Source organism: Rhincodon typus, chromosome 7 (assembly GCF_021869965.1).
Source record: "Rhincodon typus isolate 14 chromosome 7, sRhiTyp1.1, whole genome shotgun sequence".
Taxonomy (NCBI): Eukaryota; Metazoa; Chordata; class Chondrichthyes; order Orectolobiformes; family Rhincodontidae; genus Rhincodon; species Rhincodon typus.
The window spans coordinates 37,950,245-37,964,010 of NC_063338.1; the positions used below are offsets into that span (position 1 = coordinate 37,950,245).

Consider the following 13,766-nt stretch of genomic DNA (forward strand, 5'->3'; position numbering starts at 1 on the left):
TTCTGATGAAGGGTCTAGGCCCGAAACGTCAGCCTCTCTGCTCCTATATGCTGCTTGGCCTGCTGTGTTCATCCAGCCCTGCACCTTGTTGTTTCATATTCACTTTACTCATTTTTGTCATATGCAGAATGTCTTTTTGGCTTGACAAACAGCTTTCTCTTAATGGAAAATATCACTCGTTGCTACTGCATAGTAATGTGAGATGAGTAGCTTCACCTGTTGCCCAAGTTACTTTGAGACACCTTACTTTCCAAGGTAATATGAGGTTGACTAAACACTTTTCAGGAACAATCTAATGATCTCAGGTCCATTCAGTGGGATTGTGGTGGTCATTTGTCAGCAATACTCTGAATAGATTATGAAAAATGCTGGTTCATTTAGTTATCTATATATATGGTGCGCTGCATTTTGCAGCATAAAGGACAAATAATGCTGGATTCTTTTCTTCCTTCACTCATTCAGAAGTGTTCAATGCTAATGCCAGTCGTTGGTCTTTGTTTCACTAATTTGAAGTTGTTGTTATCTGTTAAATGGAATATTAGAGAGTATCACCAGAGACAGAGACCAGATCTTCCTATGCTGACTTGGGACTAAATGCATCAGAGGGACTGGGTTCCCATTCCCATTTCCAGCATCAGATATTTTCAATGGCATGGGAATAAAGTGGGTTGGGAGCCCACACACTGCTGTCCCAACATTGCCAAAAATAATGTGACACTGTGCGTTTCAGAACTTCTGCAATTTTAATGGGGTAAGCAAGTTTCAGTAGACAATGAAAATCACTTCGGCAGAGAGGTCTTGTGAATTTCAGATGAACCATCTAGGAACTGTGTGAAAAATCATTACAAAAGGTGCTATCTATTTCAAGTGTCATTATAACATGCAATAGCCTAACCTGTATCTGTTTTTACTGCAGTGAGTGATATCAAGATAGTGTTTGACTGAGTACGGCATCAAAGAGTCCGAGCAAAACTGAAGTCAATGGGAATCTGGAAAACTCACACTGCTTGGAGAAATACCTAGCACAAAGGAAATTTGGTTGTGGTTGTTAGAAGTCAATCATCTCAGCTCCAGGACATCTCTGCAGGAGTTCCTCAGGATTGTGTCCTATGCCAAACCCAAAATCAGCTGCTCATCAATGACCTTCCCTCCTTTTAATGTCAGAAGTGAGGGATGTTCACTGATGATTACACCATATTCAGCATCATTTGCGACTTCTTACATGCAGAAGCAGTCAGTATCCATAAGCATCAAGACCTGGACAACATCCACATTTGGATTAATAATTGGCATATAACGTTCATGCCATGCAAGCACCAGGCAATACCATCTCCAACAAGAGAGAATCTAATTGCTTTTTGGCATCAATAGCATCACAAATACCGAATCTCCTATTATAATATACTAGGGTTACTTCTGACCAGAAACTGAACTGGACTAATCCTACGAACACTGGGCTGAAAGACTAGATCAAAGGCTAGGAATTCTAGATGAGGAACCTCCTTCTGACTCCCCCAGTGCTTGTCCATCAGCTAGAAGTCAAAAGTCAGGACTGTTAAGTAACACTCCCCAGTTGCCTGGATGAATGCAGATCCATTTAAGAAGTTTGAGAAGCTTGACATCTACAAGGACAAAGCAGCCCACTTGATTGGCACTATATCTACCACTTTCAATATTCACCTTCTTCATCACAAATGTACAAGAGTTGCATCATATACAATCTACAAGATACGCTACATTAACTCACCAAGCCTCTTTCAACAAACATATGACCTCTACCACCTAAAAGAAAAAGGGCAAAAGATTCATGGGAGTGCTAATACCTGCAAGGTTCCTTCCATAACACACATCATCCTGACTTGGAATTATATTGCCTTCCTTTCCCTGGTCAAAATCCAGGAGTTCCTTTCCTAACAGCATTGTGAATCTCTACACCCCAAAGGTTGTAACAGTATAAGATGGCCACTCTCCACTACTTCCCAAGGCAACTCAAATTGGGCAATAAATGCTGGCCTAGCCATTGTTGTTCACATCCTATCAGTGAATTTAAAAAAATTCAATGATACTTTATTTGAAAAGGTAAGTGACCATTATAAATACAGTTGAAAAGTTGTTACTTTTGACAAATAACAAGCTGTCAACAGAAAGGCTAGCATTGTGAAAGTCAAAAAGTCTTCAAATGCTTTAGAGTAGGCTATCTGCAGGATAAAGTGCTTTACAAGCTATAAAATTTTGAAAAGCTAGACCAGTTTGAAATTTCAGAGTTTATTGTGTAAAAGGCCCACATGACTTTCATGGTTTTTCTTTTACTGATACTATCAGTTTGGCTATTTTAAAGTTTTGATAAATTTGAGAGCTTTTGGCTGTCTACAAAGCCTCTATTGAAAGCTGCTCAAGAGGAATGTTTTTATACAGCTATACTGGGAAATGTAAACTTGATATTTTGACAGTTTTGTGAGCTTCTGAATTGGGCAACGGTTTTCAGTGGATTTTCAAATAATGTTAATGCATAAACTTTCCAAATGTTTTCAAGTGTTTTAATAGCGTTCATATTTATACTGATGACTGGGTGAGGAGATTGTTAGTGGTTTCAGGACTGAAAAACCTTAATTATGAAAATAGACTGAAGAAGTTGGAATTGTTCTGTTTGGAGAGAAGAAGGCTGAGAGGGGATGTGATAGAGGTTTTCAAAATCATAAGTGGGCTAGATAGAGCAGATAGGGAGAAACTGTTTCTGCTTGTAAAGAAATGAACAAAAGGGCATAGATGTTTAGTGATACTCAAATAAAATAAGAATGATGTGAGGGAAAACCTTTTCACACAGTGAATAGTTAGGAAATGGCATGCACTCCCTAGACATGTGGTGAAGGTAGGTGCAATACAGGCATTCAAGAAGAAATTGGATGATTATTCAGATAGAAATGGAATGCATGGATATGGAGGAAAGGAAGGAGGTATTCTCTAGGTGATAGAACCAACACAGGCATGATGGGCCGAATGGCCTCCTTATATTATGTAACAATTCTGTGATTCTTTGTGAGGGGTATTTGAAGCGATTATCATGCGAGGGAGGTTACAGGGGTTGAAGTAAGATTAAAGTGGTTAAGTGGAGTAGGATATAAGGGTTGGGATGAGTGACACTGATTTGCAGAACTGAACTGATTTCTCTGCAAAAGGTGGCAAGTCCTTTAACTTGGCCATGGCATGCAATGTGAAGGCATTGCTATCTGCACCAGATAGACGTTCTGTTAATTGGCACTTCTGGGTAGGAGGTAGGTCTGAGATGCTAAGAAATTTCCCAACTCCCAATTCCCACTTCAAACATAAAATTTAGACTAGGATGTTCAGCCAAAAGAAAAGTCTCATTGGACCAGCTTCATTGGTACAACATCCATTTGGCAAGAGTCCTTTTACTTCATACATAATTTCACTCATGAAACTCATTGATGGCCTGTTTGATTTGATATTAACTAGGCTCAGTTCTTGGAATATCCTGGGAAAGTCTGTATTAAAACCCTACTGCAATAAAAATTTGGATAAATTTATTCAGAATTTAAATGATTGCTTGTTATATACTTAATCTATTAAATTAAACATTTGAAAGAAGTTTTTACATTACAGTCAACACTTGTTTGAAAAACTAAACAAACATATCTGAAGCAATATCTAAATTGGAGAAGGAAAACCCTGATTTATTACTGTCTCTCAAATACTTTGAAATATATGTTCAAAATGGGTGCAGAGACCATAACTTGTTAACTTTTATGGAAATGTTAATGATTCAGTCATTCTGTTGGTGCTTGGTACTTTAACCATACCACTTATATATCACCAACGTTGCTGGCAAATCAAATGTGATTGCAGATGCCCTGTCCAGAAATGTAAGAGACCAGTTAGAAGTGAAAATATGATGTTGACCAAGGCTCAGAGAATGAATGGGTGCACTTCTTCGTGTTAGTATTTCTTCTCTTGTGTGGTAATTGATTAATGCCCACTTTTTTTATTAATTTGAAAATTCCCGGTTAAGTTGGCACCTTTCAAAATTTAGCCTTTGAAAAGTGGCAGGGGTCTTTCAAAGTTCAACTAGCATCGCTTGACACTGGTATGACCCCTGGAGTTGCAAAGGCAGAGGTTTCTTCTTGCGTGCAGTAATTAATCAATTCATTCATTTGTTAATTCAGGAACGCCTGTTTAAATTGACTCATTTAAACTATAATCTTCATTTGGATCCAGGAGGAAGGTGACCACAAGAGAACATTGTTACAACCAATTGAGGGTGTGCTTGAATAAAGCAGGGGAGCCAGTTCACCCTGCTCTGCCAGCAACCTAACTGCTTGGGCTACTCCATCTGCAACCAGAATGAATTGGGGAACCTGATCCGAGGTCTGGTGGTAACAGTATACACATGAAGAACATTCATGTGAACTTTGTAAGTGTGTGGCAGGTTTTTTTTTATGTTTAAAATGCACATGTTACTAAAATGTTGCCTTCACAGCCACTCTAGTTCCTTGTCAGCGAATTCTTTAAAAAACACTCACCCAGAACTTCTGGGCAGTAGTGATACTGAGCAATTTTTGAAAACTGTAATGGTGTTTACAGTTCTATATTTTTGCATCATTGAAGCTGGGTCTTTTTGTACTAGATGCAACAGTGATCTCCTAGGACAGCTATTAGGAGAGCAATGAAGAGGAGCAGCAGAGAGGAATGGGTGTGTGTATGTGTGCGCACACCCACGTATATATATTTTGTGTGCATGCGTGTGTGTGCCTGCGCGCAAGTGCAGGTGTGTGTGCGTCTATCTCTGTGTCTGTGTGTGCACTGGTAATTAAACGTTTAAATAGTTAGTTTCTTAAGTTATGTTTGATTAAAAGTCATGCACTAAACTGACTGTTTGCTTTATGATACTTATTGATGTGGCAACAAGTATTGTCATTTGGAATGGCAGTGACTGTGAAGTAATCAAATTTGTTCTACATTGGTAAAAACACCCATTTACAAAATCATTGATTTTCATGAAAGTGTCGTAAATAATTTTGATTTTAACATCCAAATGTGGCAACCTTAGCCAACACCTCTCAAAGAAGAGCTTTCTTTTCTCCTTAATGTCAAGTTTCAAATCCCTTACTGCGAATAGATTGTTCAAAATGAGTGAAAAATAACTTCCTGCTGGCCACCCTTGTGAACATGTATCCACTGCAGGGAAACATAGCTGCTGGGTCAGAAAAAAAAATGCACTTTAAGTGATGGTGTCAACGGCAGAAGAAATCTTCAATTTCCATTCTAATTTAACCTTCCCATTCTATATTCATAAGGCCCTAAATATGGAGAAACGGAATCGACTCTCGCACTCGTGACCTTTGTCCTGCTATCCGTAATAAATAAGTAAAATAACGATTTTCACTCGGTCAGAAATAATTACAATTAAATTAGATCCCCTTCTGATTCTGGGTGAAAGTGACAAAATAATGATGGCAAAATCACCATTAAGTTAATTTACTGCATATGTAAAGCCAATAGGTTGATGAATCACCTATTACTAATTCATTGCAAATCTTTTAATTTGTTCACTGCTTTTTTTGGATGAGAACTAGTTCAACCCAGTTCACAATGGAAGGACTTGCTGATGTAAGCTAGGGCAGAAGAGCTCCAATCAGCTTTAGCTAATGGGCAGTACACATGCACAAGCAGAATTTGGAACAGTACCTGAACAGTACCTTTCATAGTTGGAGGTGTATATACACTCTTCTTTCTTTGTTGAGGTGACATCTCGGCATTCTGGAAATTAAAAAAAACACATCAATGTTATTCAGTCCGTGGGATTGTACAGACTTACCAATCAATCCTGAGGAGTATACTGAAAGACTCAGAATATATTAGTGATAAACCTTTCTAAAAATTATGAACTAGTCAAAATAGCAGAAATGTATGCTTACTTTGACAAACCATTTTTATTATTAACAGGAGCATGCGATGCTACAAGCTATTGAGGGCAGGAATAGGAGGATGGAGCAGATGAATGCTTGGCTGAGGAGCTGGTGTAGGGGAGAAGGATTCATATTTTTGTATCATTGGAATCTCTTCTGGGGTAGATGTAACCTGTATAAGAAGGACCTGAATTGGAAGAGGACTAATATACTGGCAGGAAAATTTGCTAAAGCTGCTCGGGCGGATTTAAACAAGTGAGGGGCTGGGGTTGTTCTGGGACCCAGAGAGAAATGAGATCAGTCTGAGATTGATGCAGTTGGGAAAAGGAGCAAGTCAAATAGCCAGAGCAGGCAGGAACTAAGCAGAGAATGAGGTAAGACTGATAAAATAAACCGCATTTACTTCAATGCGAGAGGCCTAACAGGTAAGGCAGATGAACTCAGGGCATGGTTGGGAACATAGGATTGGGATATCATAGTGATTACAGAGTCATGGCTCAGGGATGGACAGGACTGGCAGCTTAATATTCCAGGGTATAGATGCTAAAGAAAGGATAGAAAGTGGGCGGGCAAGAGAGGAGGGGGAGTGGTATTTTTGATTAGTGATAACATTACGTTTGGATTTAGGAAAGGTAGTCCTTGGAGAATATCCAGTGAAGTTATTTGGGTGGAACTGAGAAATAAGAAAGGGATGATCACCTTGTTGGGATTGTACTATAGATCCTGTAATAGACAGCAGGAAATTGAGAAACAAATTTGTAAGGAGATCTCAGTTATCTGTAAGAATAATAGGGTGGTTATGGTAGGGGATTTTAACTTTCCAAACATAAACTGGGACTACCATAGTGTTAAGGGCTTGGATGGAGAGGAATTTGTTAAGTGTGTACAGGAAAATTTTCTGATTCAGAATGTGGATACACCTATTAGAGAAGGAGCAAAACTTGACCTACTCTTGGAAAATAAGGCAGGGCAGGTGACTGAGGTGTCAGTGGGGGAGCACTTTGGGGCCAATGATCATAATTCTATTAGTTTCAAAATAGTGATGGAAAAGGATAGACTGGATTTAAAGTTAAAGTTCTAAATTGGAGGAAGGCTAATTTCGATGGTATTAGGGAAGAACTTTCAAAAGCTGATTGGAGGCGGATATTCTCAGGTAAAGGGACGGCTGGGAAGTGGGAAGCCTTCAAAAATGAGATAACGAGAGTCCAGAGACAATATGTTCCTGTTACGGTGAACAGCAAGGCTGGTAGGTGGAGGGAATGCTGGATGACTAGAGAAATTGAGGTTTTGGTTCAGAAAAAGAAGGAAACATGTGTCAGGTACGAACAGCAGGGATCAAGTGAATGCCTAGAAGAGTATAAAGAGGCAGTAGAAGTATTCTTAAGAGAGAAATCAGGAGGGTAATAAGCAGACATGAGATAGCTTTGGCAAATAAATTCTACAAATAGTATTCTACAAATACATTAAAGACAAAAGGGTAACTAGAGAGAGAATAATGCTCCTTAAAGATCAGCAAGGCTGCCTATGTGTGGAACCGCAGGAGATGGGGGAGAAAGTAAATGAGTATTTTGCATCAGTATTTACTTTGGAAAAGGATGTGGAAGCTAGGGAACATGGGGAAATAAATAGTGACATCTTGAAAAATGTCCATATTACACAGGAGGAGGTGCTCGACGTCTTCAAACACATAAAGGTGAATAAAGCCCCAATACTCGATCAAGAGAACATTGCGGGAAGCTAGGGAAGTGATTGCTGGGCCCCTTGCTGAGATAGTGAATAAGCAATAGTCACAGGTGAGGTGCCGGAAGACTGAAGGTTAGCTAACATGGTGCCACTGTTTAAGAAAGGTGGTAAGGAAAAGCCAAAGATCTATAGACCAGTGAGCATGATATCAGTGGTGGGCAAGTTGTTGGAAGGGATCCTGAGGGTCAGGATTTATATGTATTTGTAAAGGTAAAGACTGATTAGGGATAGTCAACATGGCTTTGTCCGTGGGAAATCATGTCTCATGAACTTGATTGAATTTTTTTGATGAAGTAACAAAGAAGATTGATGAAGGCAGAACAGTGAATATGATCTATATGGACTCCAATAAGGCATTCAACAAGGTTTCGCATGGTAGTTTGGTTAGCAAGTTAGATCACATGGAATACAGGGAGAATTAACTATTTGGATATAGGACTGGCTTGAAGATAGAAAAAAAGTTGTTGGTGGTGGAAGGTTGCTTTTCTGACTAGAGACCTGTGACCAGTGGTGTGCCACAGAAATTGATGCTGGGTTCATTGCTTTTCACCATTTATATCAATGATTTGGATATGAATATGAGGTATGGTTAGTAATGCACTATTGCATTCGTTGCTGCTGATGTGGTCTCCTCTATATCAGACAGACCAAGCACAGACTTGATGACCAATTTGTGGAACATCTGCACTCTGTATGCTCCAATCAATAGCACCTTCCAGTTTCCAGCCATTTCAACTCCCCCTCCCACTCCCTTAGTGACATGTCCATCCTGGGACTCCTCCACTGTCACAATGGGGCCACACGTAAACTGGAGGAACAATACTTTATATTCCGCCTCAGGACCTTACAGCTCAATGGCCTCAATGTAGAGTTCACCAGCTTCAAAATTTCCCCACCCCCAGCCACATCCTCACCTCCTTGACCTGACACAACCTGACCATCTTCTTTCTCACCTATCTGCTCCACCCTTCCCGCAGACCAATCTTTACAACCCCTCATTTGCATCCACCTGTCACCATCCTACCCACCTTCGCCCAGCCCCAGCACCTCGCTCTATTTATTTCTGAGCTGCCTTCCCCCTTCACCAGTCCTGACCCAAAACGGCGACTTTCCTGCTTATCAGATGCTGTCTGAACTGCTGTGCTCTGCCAGCTCCACACTTTATCAACTCTGACTTCCAGCATCTGCAGTTCTTGCTATCTCCAGGTATGGTTAGTAACTTTGCAGATGGCACTAAAATGGGTGGTGGACAGCGAAGAAGGTTATCTCAGGGTACAACAGGACCTTGATCAGATGGGCTGGTGGACCAAGGAGTGGGAGATGGAGTTTAATTTAGATAAATGTGAGGTGCTACATTTTGGAAAGGCAAATCAGGCAGGCTTTATACACTTAATGATAAGGTCCTGGTGAGTGTTGCCGAGCAAAGAGACCTTGGAGTGCAGGTTCATAGTTCAGTGAAAGTGGAGTTTCAGGTAGCTAGGATAGTGAAGAAGGTATTTGGTATGCTTGCCTTTATTGGGTAGTGCATTGAGTATAAGGAGTTGGGAGGTTATGTTGCGGCGGTGTAGGACATTGGTTAGGCCGCTTTTAGAGTAGTGCATTCAGTTCTGGCCTCCCTGCTATTGGAAGGATGTTGTAAAACTTGTATTTCGTTCAGAAAAGATTTACAAGGATGTTGCCAAGGTTGGACGGTCTGGGTTGTAGGGAGAGGCTGAATAGGCCAGGACTATTTTCTCTGGAGCGTCAGAAGCTGAGGGGTGACCTTACAGAAGTTTATAAAATCATGAGGGGCATGAATAGGGTGACTAGCCAAGGCCTTTTCCCCAGGGTGGGGGAGCCCAAAAATAGAGGGCATTGGTTTAAAGTGAGAGGGGAAGGATATAAAAGGGGCCTAAGGGGCAACATTTTCACACAGAGGGTGGTGCGTGTATGGAATGAGCTGCCAGAGGAAGTGGTGGAGGCTGGTACAACTACAACATTTTAAAAGGCATCTGGATGGATATACGAATAGGAAGAGTTTAAAGGATATGGGCCAAATGCTGGCAAATGGGACTAGATTAATTTAGAATATCTGGTCAGCCTGGACAAGTTGGACCAAAGGGTCTGTTTCCATGCTGTACATCTCCATGAATCTGTGAGAAGCAAGAAATATTCTACCTCCGTAGTTCTATTAAAAACATCCTGTTATTTGTGATCATACTTTTATCGCAGTAATCTGAGCCATCTTCACATTCTCCACGGTGAAAATTTTTTTTCAGTTTGAAATCCTTTTATAAGTAAATTTAGTGCACAAACACTTCCTAGAAATCATATTAGTGTTTCAAGAATATGAATAAATTAGAATCCTGCTCTCACATTTTCACTGTTTCCAGAATTAATAGGGCTCAGCACAATTCTGATCCATAGGAATCAATATTTTAGCTACTGTTACATGGTGGACTGCAAGATGGTATTACATAATATTTTATTTTTAAGTATAAACTTGAACACGTTGTGATGGGAGTGGGATGGGGAGTGAGGGAAAGTGATACTGGAAGAGATCAAGAATCAAACTGGATCGGGCCGTGTAAAAGCAGTGGGGTCTAATTTGGGGCCAGCAGTATTCTGCACCCAATAGAGTTCTCCGCAGTTTAGCATTCACCATGTTGATTCAGTTTGCCTTAACCTATGCTGGACAACTTCCTGAACAAAGCAATGAACCAAGTGGAATATATAAATAAAGGTCCTTCACCTTTCACAAACTGGAAGTGGGAACACTGGGTTTTTTTCAGCTTCCTAGCCCAGCCCAGTGATTCTTTTGCCAATCAATCAGCAAACTGACTGCACCCCACTGTTTTTAAAGGGATCCTCGGCAGTATGCAGTTAAGTCTCTGTTTGATAGTCTTAAGCTGTTAGTATGCTTGCAGCAGATGTTTTGGCTTCTAACACTGAATATTGATGAGGCAAAAAGACTTTAACAGCTTTAGTACTTTGTACAAGATCTCCAGCCATATTTGTTGCTTTTAAAATGGATATTTTGCTGCATCCTCACTTACAGATAAAGGAAGAGGAGATGCAGTGAACATGACGGTGAAAAATGACAACTGCTGATGCACATTAAAAAAACTGAGCACAGGAACCCTCACAGCACTCAATTCTTCCACATATGATCTATTGCTTTAGCTGAAGTGTGGAACAATGTTCCCGGAGCCTTCACTTCCACAAGTAGAGCATTTAACCTTTAGCAGCAAATGCTCTCAGTTGGGCACACGCAGCACTGCCTCTCGCTATTGAGATTTAAATGGATCAAGAGTCATTGTGTGCTGCATCAGAAAACACTTCCAACGTCGGTGAATTTACATTATTCAGCATGCAGCAGATATACTCTTCAACAAGAGGAATAATTCTGTCAGCTTCCCCATGAAAGCAACCAAACCACAAAGAAAGCTCTGAGACTCCCGAAGAGTGAGCGCTTCCCAAAAGTCTGGGGAATAATTGAATACAAACACATTGTTCTCAATCTCTGTACAAAGAACCCAGAATATTCTTGGACAAAAAGAGCAGCTGGTGTGTGACTACAGGCAATAAATAATGCAGAGGAGGCTATGGTGTTGTCACAATATCATTGGGCTAGTAATTCAGACCCCAGGCTAATGCTTTGGGGAGATAGTAGGAACTGCAGATGCTGGAGAATCCGAGACAACAAGGTGCAGGGCTGGATGAACACAGCAGGCCAAGCAGCATCATAGGAGCAGTGCTTTGGGGAAATAGGTTCACATCCCAGCGTGGCATGGGTGAAATTTGAATTCAATAAAAGGAATCCGAATAGAAAGGTGGCCTAATGGTAACCATTGTCCGTTGTCCCACTTGGATCACTAATGCACTTTAAGGAAAGAAACCTGGTCTGGCCTACATGCAACTCCAGACCCATAGAAATGTAGTTGACTCTTAACTGCTCTCTGCAATAGTCCTAGAAAGCGACACAGATCAGATCAGGGGATAATTAGCGATTGGCAAGCGATGCCCCCAGCTCATGAATGGATGAAGAAAACGAAGGTATGTGGTGCATTTCCTGGCAGTTTTCATTCAATGCCAACCTTCAGTCTTCTCTTCCTTCTACCTATCCCATCAGGGTCAGCGATTGGCTGCTTCAGGACAAGGATGTATAAACACCTGTGGCTTCATAAGAACTTGAATGCAGAGGCTGAGCAATATTGTCATCAAAAGCCCCTTCCAGAATACCTGAGGGAGCTCCAGAATCATCTTGGTTTTCCTCCATTCCCCACAAATTGTCCTGCAAAACAGACAGTCCTTGTAGCCACTTGTGAAGAAGATATGGAAGGCTGAGGAGTTGAGGGAGCCAGGCGGTGAAGGGTAATGAGGAGAGCATGGGCTTGCAGTGCTGCATCAGTATCAGCTCTGCATCAGCAACTAATTCATAAGGATCTGTTCCACTATCCCTCCTTTTAATTCGCCAATAATTCCTCTAACCTTCACAATTAATCTTTATACCCAGCTATGGGATGTTCAAAATGCCACAAAGGAAATATGGCATAATTGTGAGGTGGTTAATCTTGGAGCACTTTAAATGTGTTTGCAATGATTCATAAAAACTAAAAGATCAACCTTGTGCAAAGATCAGGCCGTGTCTTTTGCACTTCACTATTCATTTTGACACACCTAAGAGACATTTCTCTGGTGGCAACAGCATGGTCAAAGATTTAAGTCTGTGTGAGCTGTGGTGAGCAGTCTTGAGGAGTTATCATCATAGAGAGCCCAGTTATTGATAATAGGATCTCAACAACAACTAATGCAGCCTGAGTCAACTGGCCACCTGATACCAATGTGGACACTGGGGAAATGAACTTTCATTTGACATAGGTAGCATATGGCATGCCCATGTTCTTTATGCCACTGGTCATTAAATGGCCTCTCAGCACTCATACTGTTCTCCACAAGTACAGAGCCCAGGACTGAGGTGATGTTTCGGAAGCCCCATTTTCAAAATTTTTATCTTTCTTTGGAAGCTAGAGTAGAGCCAAGCCTGCAGTCGGCTGAGGATCCATTTAAACTGCCAGTGCAATTATAGAATCTGTAGGTCCTAATGCTTTATAGAGCTGACCACATGCTCATGGCTGGGTGTGTTGCCTCTACGCTCACTAGACAGAATGTTTACTCCATGTTCCCTAATATTATGCAAAAGTTTGCTGGCAGGCAGCCAAAGCACATACAGTCCTCTTCTGTAAGCTATCCCTGGAAATTATCACCCATTCCTTCTGAAGCAGATTTGGGGTGCAAGGTCACACTGCAGCATCTGGTTCTTGGACTATCAGATTCCCATACCCTTACTTCTCTGTCTTGTGCTGAAGTTCAGACTCCTCTACTGACCGTTTACATCACACAGGGTCCTGGCTGTGAGCTGGTGGCTGTAAGAGAAAGATTGAGGGATATGTATCCTCTAAAGGCTTTTTCTTCCTTTGAACAGAGGACACTATTTCTCTTTAGGGAGGGATAAAATTTAGCAGCTTGTCACAGGGGTAAGCAGAGAGAGTCATGTGAGAACAAAACAGGGCGACATTGTCATGCACGGTATACGTGGGAGAGAATTTATTGAGAAGAGGGTAAGATGATCAAACCTTTGATGGAACAGATCATCTGGTTCCATTGTGTGCTATTTATGATAACCAAGGCAAGTCCTTTCCAATGTGGAAAGGACTTGGAAGAAATGTCTCCAGTATGTTCCTGCTCCATATAGTGCACCAGCTTATGGGTTAGTAAAAAGTTATAAAGGTATTAATATCATGTCAGAATAATGTTGCAGGAAAGATGGCAGAACAGTGAAGAACTAAGAGCCAAGATTGGGTGGGAAAGGAAGATTGTAAAGGCAGGATCAGGTTTAGAGTTTGCCAGCAGCACCCAAAGGAAATTAATAAAGTGAGCACTCCTACTGTTCTTTTATGCTCTACGTTCTGTTAACTTGTCGTCCAAAACACTGCTATCTGTGTCCTTACTCCCACGGTCTCATTCCCCTTTCATTTCTGTGCTCACTAATCTACATTTTCTTCTACTAGGGCTTTCATTCTAAAATTATGATCCTAGTTTTCACCTTCCTCCATTCTC

The 13,766-nt window shown here is 41.0% G+C and overlaps 1 protein-coding gene across 1 annotated transcript in view; it reads right to left on the reverse strand.

Annotated features, from left to right (window-relative positions):
- Nucleotides 1-13,766, reverse strand: part of ppp1r1c (protein phosphatase 1, regulatory (inhibitor) subunit 1C) — a 109,581-nt gene that overhangs the window by 50,010 nt on the left and 45,805 nt on the right. Inside the window, exon 4 of the mRNA XM_048599310.1 lies at nt 5,715-5,775. Coding sequence (XP_048455267.1) covers nt 5,715-5,775 — 61 coding nt within the window. The remainder of the gene's footprint in view (nt 1-5,714; nt 5,776-13,766) is intronic.